Source organism: Pteropus medius, unplaced genomic scaffold, assembly GCF_902729225.1.
Source record: "Pteropus medius unplaced genomic scaffold, Ma_sr-lr_union100, whole genome shotgun sequence".
NCBI lineage: Eukaryota > Metazoa > Chordata > Mammalia > Chiroptera > Pteropodidae > Pteropus > Pteropus medius.
The window spans coordinates 5817395-5829682 of NW_024342473.1; the positions used below are offsets into that span (position 1 = coordinate 5817395).

Here is a 12288-nt window from a genome sequence, read left to right on the forward strand (position 1 = left end):
TTTACTATTTAGAGGAAACAAAAAAAAAAAAAAAAGGAGAAAAACAGGAAAGTTCAATTTAAGCAGTCTATCTTCAGTATTAAAGATATAAAGCATTTTAATAAAGAAAGTGAGAACTGGTATCTACAGGAAGGGAAACACAAAACAACCCTGTTTATATGTAATTGTAACAGTAACTGGCCATGTTGAGACTAAACATACTGTAAATAAGTGTTCTGAGCACTGTCAAACTGATAAGCTAAGGAGTATGTCATGTGTGAGGGCTTGCAACTATGGACAGAAACAGCGAAAAGAAAGGAAAAAGAATTAAAGCATTATGACTGATAAATATTTAATCTGGATTTTCAGGACTATAACAAGACATTTGAAAAAAAAGACAAAGGAAAATGGGCAACAGTGAAACTGACTTTATTACCTGGCTAAAGACAAGTTAGGTAAAATACTCAAATCTGGAATACAGCTCAAGGAAGCTAATGGTAGTAATATGACCAGACATCATAGGAGAACTAGCTTTGGGTATATTTCTACAACGAAAAACTGGGAATTGGGATATTACTTGGATTAAGACCGTAAAGAAACATAAGATGAAAAAATATATATATATATATTTAATAGAAGCTTTCTATGCAGAGGGTACAAAATCTGAGGCTATATAAAAAAAATATTTAATTTCTACCAAAACAACCTTATGGAAAGTATAGTGGTATATAAAAATATTAACATAAATTCACCTTTTGTACAAAATTTCAAATTCTAAGAATTCCCACCAGATTAAAAAAATTTTTTTAAATAACTAAGACACAATTTTAGAGCTGGCAAGTGGACTGAATGTCAGGCTGTAACTATTTCTAGGCAACACTACTTGAGGTGTTTCTGGTTTCCTCCCTCCCTTGTAGAGCCTCTTTACCTCTGCTGTGTGTCCATTCCCCAGCTTCTGAGTGCTTTCATGCTCAGAGCTCCCACGGGCAAACTTATTCAGAGAACTACCCCACTACGCTGCTGTCCATGTCCTCCAAAAGGTGGCTAGTACCCAATGGCTGGTGGTATATAGCTGGGAGTGGGAGGGATTAAAAAACCTAACACTCTTGGCTCAAGATGAGAAAAATTCTGAGGTGTAAATAAACACTCCAGAGCCCTTTCTGGCTATCACGCTGAGACTGGGCCTGCTTCACCAGAAACTGCTCCCTTCCTTGGCTCCTTCCCCTTCCCATCAGCTTTCCACAACTCCTCACTTGTTTCTCCTGGGAGGGTTTCCTTAGTAAATCACTTCACTCAAATGCTTGGCTCAAGGTCTGCTTCTGAGAGAATCCAACTTAAACCAGCCGGTAAATAAAAATACAGGCCAACTTTGATCAGCGCCATGTGTGAACTGTGATGCTGTTTGTGCGCATCCCTACTTAGAGCAACGCACACAAATGCCCTGTTCATCTGTCACCTTGCTCTGAAGTCCATTCCTTACCACATTCTGCTCACCTATGCTCTGCACCCAGGTGGCCGACTCTCATGAACTACATATCCCAGGCTCCAGTGCGTACATGGTTTCTAGAAGGGTTCATACAGTGGAAGACACCATCGAGAGCCCAAGGTCAAGAGAAAGGAGAGAGACAGAAGATTTTGCTCCCATTTCTCTGGCAGCGGCTATTATTACTCCATGACGCCTGTTCTTGCCAGGCAGCCTCTTCTCTAAAGTTGCAAATCCCACTGGGCAGCTGGACTCTGCCACCTTCTCTACAGTCTTAGGTTTCCAGCAGTTGTTAAACTCTGAGTTACCTTATATTCTTCGGTTTTTCACTCTTTCAACACCTCTGCAACTATTTCCTTGTATTAAATTCCCTTTCTTGGATTACCTGGTTTAGATTGTTTTTGTGCCTGGAATCTGATTCAGGAACTACTTACACTACACTTTCATTCTGACATTAATATTATTACTTAAGATATCATTTCAAAAGCAATTTTAACAAAATGTTTCTTAGGTAAATAATATGTTCAAGTATTAAGAAGCAAGGAAAAGGGGTCTGAAAAGTCTAATTTAGAAGACAATCAAAGGTATAATAAATGCTATGAAGAAGGTCAAGTATCTGTCATGATGTAACAGGGTATGAATTTGGTATAGAGCTGTCTGCAAAATATCAGACAGGAGGCTGAGAAAATAGGAAGTAGCATTCAAACAAATAAACTGTTAGATTAAAAACAAAAACAAACTGTATAACCACGTAGAGATAATTGGGGTGAAACTGGGGAATGCTGCAACATGAGTTGTATGATTAATGTTTCTGTGGTATACCTGGCTATAAGATACAATGGTTATAGATCGGCATAATCTAAAAATACATACCTCCTTACTTTATTTTTATTCCTACAATAAAATTTATTCCTAAAATAAAACAAGTTCTTTAGGATAGAAGCAGACCTCTAACATGAAATGTACTTTTATGTAAGTGATATATAAGAGGTGTGTTTCTATTACTAATCTCATTTTACACATGATAAAGAGTCTAAGAAAAGTTATTTTTCCCAGGGTTGCACAAACTTCTCAAACACTGAAGCTAAGATTCAGATTTTTGAGTCCAATTCTGATTTATTTTTGTTAACCTGTGCATCCTTCATAAGTTAAAAAGGTAATGAGAGGAAAGGGAAGAAAGGCATTTATTACTCTTTTTTTTTTAAACAGCTTTATTCAGATGTAATTCACATACCATAAAATTCACCCATTTAAAGTGTGCAATTCAATGGTTTTTGGTATATTATTAATTTTTAAATACTGTGTTCACATATAACATAAAATGTCATTTTAAGTGTATAATTCGATGGCACTAATTATATTCATAATGTTATACAACCATCACTACTATTTCAAAATTTTTTCATCACCCCAAACAGAAACTGTAACCAACCATTAAGCAATAACACCTCTTTTCTCTCACCCCTAGCTCCTGATAACCTCTAATCTTTACTTTTTGTCTCTATGAATTTGCTTATTCTAGTTATTTCATATAAGTAGAATCATACTATTTGTCCTTTTGTGTCCGGTTTATTTTACATAGCACAATGTGTATAAGGTCCATGAATGGTTTAACATGTGCCAGAACTTCATTTTTTTTTTTAATGGCTGAATAATAATCCACTGCTTGTATAAACCATATTTTGTTTATCCATTCACCTATTAATGGACACTGGCTTGTTTCCAACTTTTAGCTATTGTGAATAATACTGCTATGAACATATGCTGTACAAGAATCTGTTTTAAGTCCTTGCTTTCAATTCTTTTAAATATATACCTACAAACGGAATTGCTGGGTCACATAGTAATTCCATATTTATCTTTTTGAGGAACCGCAATATTGTTTTCCACAATGACTGTGTTATTTTACATATCTACTAACAAAGTATTAGGGTTCTAATCTCTCCACATCTTCATAAACATGTTATTTTTCATAGCCATCCTAATGGATATGAAGTGGTAGCTCACTGTAACACATCTATAGCCATGATTTATGCTTTATGCAAGAGTGTACATGGGAAAATATTTAGTACAGGAATTAAATGATAGTAATTTAAAAAGCATGGTAGACTTCCATTTCTGGTCAAGGTGGAGTAACAGAGACCGTATTTACCTTCTGCACCAAACAACCAAAAAATATGCAAAATATATAAAATAGCAGTTCAAGACACTAGACATTAGGCAACAAAAGACAGTTGTTCCTGAGAGAAGGAAAACCAACAAAAAATGTGTTCACAAAATTGCCCGAGATTACAATCTGGAAAAAAATGTTCAGGTTTTGGCATAGGGAAGAGCGATCTCCCTAGGCAGAAGTCAATGAAATTCCTGAGCTGACTAAACAAAGCTGGGAATCTGGGGAGACCAAGGCAGCTAGAATTCATAAGACAGAGTACTAGAAAGGAGAAAGCTATGCAGAGTACTCTGAAGATCTGCAGTGGATCCTACTCACACATTCAGCTAAGTACTTATCAGCAAAAGTGTGTGAGGACATTAGCTAAGACCTGGAAAAGAACCACTCAAGAGGATTACAAGAAACAATGTTTGATACTCAAATCTGGTAATAGGGTCTATATTCACCAGTCATATTAGAAACCTCATGATTTATGGAATACTGGTTAAAAGTATCCTTAAGGTTCCTGCTTCAGTACTAGGAAATAATTAGCCCCACACTGAGCACTGTTTCACTGCCATTTAACAAATTTTATAAGCAAGACTCAAAAGGATCAAACCATTTCATAACTGTGTCCCAGAACAAAGTTAACAAATATTTCTAATACAAAAATATGAAGCAACCAACAAGGTAATATTCATAATGTCTCATTTCCAATCAAAAGTAACGAGGCATGCAAAGATACAGGAAAATATGACCAAAATGAAGACAAAAATCAAATAATCAAAACTGACCCAGAACAGACTTGGATGTTAGAACTAGCAGACAAAGACATCAAAGCACTTGCAACTACAGCTGACCACTGAACAACAAGAGGGTTCGGAATAAAGACTGAAAAAAAAAAAATGAACAGAGCATAAGTGAATTGTAGAATGTCAAGCAGACTAATAAACATGCCATCAAAATCTTGGATTTTTTGAAAATGAGGGAAAATATTTTTTAAATGGTTAAATTTCTTTTAATTTGAGGAAGACTATGAACCAAGAGATCCAAGAAGCTCCAAGAATAAGGAACATGAAGAAAACTTTACCAAGGCATGGCATATTCGAATTGTTCAAAATCAGCTATAAGGAGAAAAATCTCAAAAGCAGCCAGAGAAAACAAGACAAATTATGTAGAGAGTGTTAAGAATGGAAATGGTAGCAATTTCAAATTGAAAATGAAGTAAATGAGAAGAGACTACATTGTCTTGAAAGTATTGAAAGAAAAAAAAAAACAAACAAAAACCTGTCAATTCCAGAATTCTACACTTAACAAAAATATCTTCCAAAAATGAAGGTGAAATAAAGATTTATTCAAATATATAAAAGCTAAAAAAATTTATCATCAGATTTTCCCTTTAAGAAATATTAAAGAAGTTCAGGCAGAAAAGAAATGATACCAAATGGAAATATGTATCTATGCAAAGGAATGAAAAGCAATGGAAGTGGTAGCTACATGAGTAAAACTTATTTAATTATTTAATCCCTTCAAAATATCACTTGAATGTAGTTGGTGATAAAGATGTGTACTATAAATCTTAATGCAACTGTTAAAAAGTGTAGTAAATAACCCACCAAAGTAGGAAACTGTATTTATTTTAGGAGGCAGGAAAAAAAGAGGAAATGAGAGAAACAAATGGTTAAATTAAATGTAATCATATCAATGATTGCATTAAATGTAAGTGATGTAAACATTATCATTAAAAGATAAAGGTTGATATTGAATGAACAAGCAATATATGCTGATTGGATAAAATTCACTTTAAATATAAAGGCATTGATAGACTGAAAATAAGAGTACAGAAAAAACATATACCATGTAAAGACAAATCAAAAGAAAACTGGAAGAGCTATATTAATATCAAAGTAGATCTCAGAGAACAGAAAATTAAATGGAGAAAAGAGGGTCATTAATAAAATGATAAAGGGGTCAATTCAACATAAGGTGACATTCTTAAGTGTTCATGTCCCTAATAAAATTGTTTCAAAATAAATGAAGCAAAAACTGACAGAGCTTCAAAGGAAATAGAAATTATTGTTTCCAATTATTGTTGATGATTTCAATACCCCTCTCTCAATAACAGATGGCATAAATAGAAAAATCAGTAAGGTTATAAAAGATTTGAGTAATATTATCAAACAACTTGATCTAAATTACATTTATAGGAATAAGGGACTTAAATTAGAAACCAACAATATGAAGATTTCTGGAAAATTCCCCAAAACTAAGAAATTAACACACTTCTAAATAACCCACAGGTCAAAGAAATCAAACGTAAAAAGCATACTGAACTGAATGAAAACACAACATACAAAAAATTGTGGGATGTCACTAAGTAGTAGTTAGAGATAAACTTACATACTAAATAGCCATATTAGAAAAGCAGAAAGGTCTTAAATCAGTGACCTCAACTTCACATCAAGCTAATAGAATAGTAAATTAGATTGACACTGAAAGCATAATATATAAAAGAACAAATTAATAAATTATGGAATTTATCAACATTATTAACATCTGATCTTCGAGCGATATTGTCAAAGCAATGCAAAGACAAGCCAAAGAATGTCTGACAATATTTGTAAATACCTGATTAAGACTTGCATCCAAAATATATGAAGAACTCACAAAACTCAATAAGACTCAATGATAAGAAAACAAAATTAAAGAACCAAAAATTTAAATAGGATAGACACTTCACCAAAAAAGACAAAGATAAAATAAGCACGTGACAAGATGGTCAACATTAGTTATTAGGAAATGCATACAAAAACCAATGAGATGCAACTAAATACATCTTATAGTGACTACAATTAAAAAGATGGACCACATACCAAAGTGCTAGTAGTAAGGATATAGAGGAACCAGATAGTCATTGCTCATGAGAATGTAAACCAGTGTGGAAAATGCAAATTCTGGAAAACAGCCTGGCAGTTTATTAACAAGTTAAACGTATACCTACCATATGATACAGCCATTCCATTCCCCCATATTTACATAGGAGAAATGGAAGCACAGGTGCATATAAAGACGTATACATGAACGTTGATAGCAGTTTTATTTGTAATAGCCCAAAACTGGAAACAACCCAAATTTGCTTCAGTAGGTGGTGAATGGATAAACAAACTGTGGTATATCTACATAATGAAATACTACTTATCAACTGAAAGGAAATCAAAATTATGCAGAGCAAGAATATACTGTGTAATCTGTTTACATACTGCAAACTAATTTCTGGTGACAGTAAGACTACCAGTGGTTGGTTGCCTGGAGGTAGGGGACAGAGATCACAAAGGCGCAGGAGGAAACTTCTGAAGCTAACAGACATTGTCTTCACTGTGGTGATGGTTTCAATAGTATAGACATATGTCAACACATATCAAATTATACAATTTAAATATGTATAATTATGTCAATTATACCTCAATAAAGCTGTTTAAAATACCAAAAAGCACGGTAAGAAAGAATAGCATGAGTAAAAACCTTATTTACTTGTAAAATGCCTTCATTACCACCTATCTCATCAGGTTGTAGCCAGGACTAAATGAGATCATGTATACACAGAGCAGCATCTCTAGCACAAAGATGGTACACATTATATAGTAACTAGTAAAAGTACCATACACACTTATTTTATTATTCCATCACTCTTAGGAGGTAGGAGAAACTTTTACATCAAATAGCCAGAGGCCTAAGAGAATTCTACCTGGGTGAAGACTTGAAGCAAAGGTGAACAAAAACTGATATGTAAATGACTACCCATGTGGTAAGCTTTAACCAAGCTGAATTGTTTAACATAATGCTTGCAAAATTATGTTACTCAAATACTAAAGAAAAATAACTCTACGTTTTTGGCTTTTTCAGTCACACTAAACAGAGAGAGACAAAAAAAGCAAAATGCCAGAAACTGCAAGTTTCCATTGAAGGTGTAACTTATACCTTTAAGTTAAAGGTGATGCTGTGCTATTGTCTGTTTGTGAAAAAGATGTTCGCAAAGAATTGAAAACCACCAGAGTTACTTTAGTCAGCCTCCAAATAAAAACTCTCTGAACCACAACAAAATATTGAAAAAAGCAGCTGAATCAAGTAGTACTAAAACTATTGTTTTAATAATTAGGTATCTTGTTCCAGGTTAACATCAGTTATTGTCATCAGGAAACTCCCTAAAAACAGATACAAAGGTTCTAGGCTGCAAAGGAGCACAGGTACTAAAATCTGGCTGTCATATAACTCATCAGGTTATATGCCCTGTTGCATGGCTATATATCATGGAGGTTGGAGCACATTATTAGAGGGATCAAATTTATCAGATTTAAGTATCAAATTGTCTCTTAAAAGAGAAATCCATCTATAGTACCAAAGTTCCAACGACATTACAAAAAAAGCCTATTTTTTATTTTATGTACATTGGAGGACTGATTTAGATACAGCAATCCAAAATGAGAAATTATAACAAAATCTTAACTTTGTAGTTTATACAGTATTTTCATATACATTACCTAGTCTTATCCTCATAACAGAAGTATTATTATCCCTCATTTTCAGATACAAAAAATAAAGCCAAGAAAGCTTGTCACTCAGCCTTAAAGCTTGTTAAGTGAGGTAGAACTAACTTTAAATCCTAGACCTCCTGATTCAAAAATCTCTGCCCTTACCATTTAATAACACCAACCAGGCCCCGAATGCTTTTTTATGGTACATTTCACAAAAAACTTATGATCTTCTGACAATTAACAATCTGAAAGTCATGGAACATCAACCCCTCAAAGAACTAGCAACAAGACTGGTATCTGATATTTCAAGATTTTAAATGAATTATATGCTGTTTAAAAGTTTAATCAGAAATAAAGAAGAAAGTTGTAGTTCTCTTATAAATTGTGAAGATTTACCTGAATGAAAAGGAAACTGTTGCTTGGCTTCACCGGTATGTGCATCCCAAATAATTGTAGTCTGTGATTGAAAAGAAAAATATATTGCTAAGAAGTTTATTATATAGGTGCGTAAATTAGATTCCTAACTATATTAAAGCAATATGAAATGTCAGAGTGGATTTAATTTTTAACATTTACTTTATCTCTAAGGCTATATACTCCATCTGGGGGCGGGGGAGGAGGGGTTAATGACTATTAAGCAGTTTAATTTTGCCCTGATGGTTCTTCATCAGTTAACTTACTTCACATAACAATTGCTGGTTGTCTACAAAGTAGCAGAAATTATATTAGATTGCTTTAGAAACTCCATTTCAATAGTTTATTTAATATAAGATTTTTATAACTGTTTAGCTCTAAGGAGAAAAATCCTTGGGTAACAAAGTAATCAGCTAATTCTGAATGTTCAGATTTTTAAAGCTCACATTCTCATATAAGGGCAGCTTGAATTCTGACCATATTTAAAACAATGTCTTTTATATTACATCAAAGTATAACATATAAATCTGAATGGATATATTCATGATTGCTTTTAATATCACTAATGTTATAACTCTGGAAGTGTATTACACAGCAGCAGTGACTATTAATAGGGCTTTCCCCCTTCCATTCCTGGCCTCCTTCACTTTGCTGCTTCTTTTTTCTCTCCACTTCTCTTTTGACAAGGCATCCAGTTACCTACAAACATATTATTTTCCCAGATTCAAATAATCCTAAACTGTATTTGTTATGAGAGGTGTGATAAGGGGATGTACTAAGAAAATGAAGAAGGCATTTTTTTTCCAATCTATGCATATTTACCAGCCTAATTAGGTAAAATAAGCTGGAAAATCCTGTATTTCTTACATTTTCAATTGAGCACCAGGAGTTCAGCTAACAGACTGGCTCTAAGATTTCCCATGGAATCACTCCAGAACCATATTCACTAATGAGATAAACTAGAAACTGCAGAAGGGAAGCAAAGAGCATGGAAAGTATGACATTCACTATGGCTCAAACTGAAGTAAAAATGAGGAGTCTGGTCACACTACAAAGAATGAAGGCATTCTGATGAGTAGATTCAGCAATGACCTGACAAAAAATCTAAGAATCTAAGAAAACATTTCTATTATAATCATAAATCATACTTGTATTTCCCAAATATGCATGTTTTAATGTTTATGTGATTAGCAGAGAAAATGTTACTTTCTAATTATACTCTGTAACACATTAACTTTTACAGAACTTAAAATTCTTTTACCTTGTCTACTCCAGCACTTAGGATGAAATTTCCTTTTTTATTCCATTTTAATGCAAATATAGGGCCTTTATGCTGCCCCAAGGTGCTAGCAAGGTTACCTAATATTCAAAAAAGAAAATATCAAAATTATTTCAAGCTTTATAACTTGGAACGACAACAACAACAAAAAAAATGAAAAGAATAATGCTTCATTTACCATCTTTAGTCCATATTCTGGCAAACCCATCGTATGAACCAGTTGCTAGAAGTGTACCTTCACTCTGTCAGAGAAACACATTTCTTTCAGTTATATAATCCAGAAAGGGCATTTACTTGTTACTACACGATTTCTTGTTTAAATCCCAGCTATGGCAGATTCCTGACATTCTCTGCTTCAAAACTTTTCAGTTTTGCTTATTTGGGAGTGCCACCAAAAGCCTATGAAATATCCTTCACTGGTATTAAGCTAGAATTTTCAGCACCTAATCAGTCGGTGTGTGAGCTTAATACCCAAATCTCAAAACTGGCAGGAACTGCTCTGCAGCAGAGTCGACACCACTCTTCTGTACGCTAAGGGCTGCTGTAGTCTCACAGACGCACATGCCTAAAGACGGAGGCAGGGTGGCAGACTGGGAAGGACATCAACATCACACTAGCCAATCATTTAAGAGAAAAGCAAAATCTTTCAAAATATTTCATTATGATGAGAAGTTTTTATATACCCCCCTTTAAATTTTTTACTAACTTAAAATGTGTTGTTGATCCACACAATAGTGTTGTTTCACATGATCAGATTCTTAAATATCATGTTTCTTTCTTTTGTTAATTCTTTCCCAATATAAAATTCTTACCAATGGGGGGGAAAAAAAAAAGCGACACATGAAAGAGAACCAGAAAAGAGTATAGGCTGAGTTAATGAAGCTGAGTACAACTGCCTGGAACTATTTTAGTAGAAGGAAAAATCCATTCCAATTTCTCTAATCTTATATCCCTTGCTGTGCCTAGCCCTGATGGATGGTACAACGGAAGGACAGATCTAAGGAAATGCAAGTTATACAGTGCATTAAACATCACTGGAGACACAGAATGAAATCCTGCTTTACTCAGTACTTTCTTGAGGTTTTTTGGTAAGGATGCTGAAAACAAGATCACCCTTTTCAAACCACTCAAGCCATTTAGCTGTACAAGTAAGTGACAAGCAAATGAATGCTAGATCTGGGGGTTGTAGTATCAGCCCTGCCAAGGTTTAGAAAACCCCTATGGTTCGGCCTGAGGGAGAAGAAGCCATATTGAAGCCAACAACAAATGCACAATGGGAAGTTTCTTTTAAACTAATGGTCTCCAAATGTTTTAGTTCATGGACCACTAAAGTCAGAAAAGAATATTTTAAACATCGAATATGTCATGGGCTCTTGCTTTAGTCATGAAAAAGAACTATTAATCAAGGATAATGTTTTCGCCTTTTAGTGGAAGATTCAAGTTCATAGAAATAATATATTTTTGAAAAGTCCTTACTTTTTAAAACTATAACTTGCAGTTCAGAACCACCAACCTCAAGAAACCAACATTTGCTTACCATCTTTTTCAGTGTAAACTATAAATTTCATTAAATTACCATGACCTCTGAGCTAAACAGCATAAAACTGCTGTAAGGCTTTTGACTTAAGATATAAGATCCTATATTAAGAAAATAATTTAGTCCTGACCCTTCGACCAAATAATGCTGCGATGTGATAAACCTCTTTCTATTCTTAGAACTGTCAACTTTATAAGGGGAAGGGTAAATACATTGCTGGGAATTTTAGAAGAGAATGCTAAGACAATAACAATAACAATAAACACCTAGTTATGAGTTTTGAAAGAATTTCATAGGAACAGAACTTTAGCTAGAGTAATCCTTTTTTAAGGACACCTATTCACTTGCTGAGGCAAGGACAGCCCCCCTTAAAATTCTGTTAACACTAAAACGGTCTAAGAGGCTTCTCAAAAAGATGTGTTTGTGTGTGTGTGGACGGGTGGGCGGCGGGAGGCGTAGATGCAGGGCAAGTAAAAAATGGATGCAAAGTTACAAGAAAGGAAAAAGGCACTATGGAAAAAAGGATACACAGAAACTTTAAAAATGCTAATTTTCCACATATTAATCATGAGAATGGAAACAAACAGCTGTTAATCATATATTTGAAACTGAAAGGGTGAAGGCTTTATAAACAATAAAATCAAACTTTCTGGTAAGTCAGAGTCGTCAAGTTATCTCTGAAAGATCTTATACCTCATACTGAATCAAAGAATTATAAGATTACTATAGCTAGAATAAAGCTCAGAAGCAATCTAGACTAATGGTCCCTAACAGGTAGTTGACAGTGAAGTTTTCATCAGTTCACAGCAAAATGAGAAATAGAAGAATATGTTTTTATTATATAGATTTTTCTTATTCCCTGGCAAAGGACTTAGAAGTTAAGGACTTAGCATGTGCCCGTTATTGACTTTCATC

General features: G+C 34.1%; 1 protein-coding gene across 7 annotated transcripts in view; it reads right to left on the reverse strand.

Annotated features, from left to right (window-relative positions):
- Nucleotides 1–12288, reverse strand: part of TBL1XR1 (TBL1X/Y related 1) — a 143179-nt gene that overhangs the window by 14537 nt on the left and 116354 nt on the right. For all 7 annotated transcript variants that reach the window (XM_039865085.1, XM_039865088.1, XM_039865081.1 and 4 more), the window contains 3 exons: nt 10015–10078; nt 9819–9916; nt 8540–8600 (listed from right to left, as the gene is read on the reverse strand). In XM_039865085.1, the coding sequence (XP_039721019.1) occupies nt 8540–8600; nt 9819–9916; nt 10015–10078 (223 nt within the window). The remainder of the gene's footprint in view (nt 1–8539; nt 8601–9818; nt 9917–10014; nt 10079–12288) is intronic.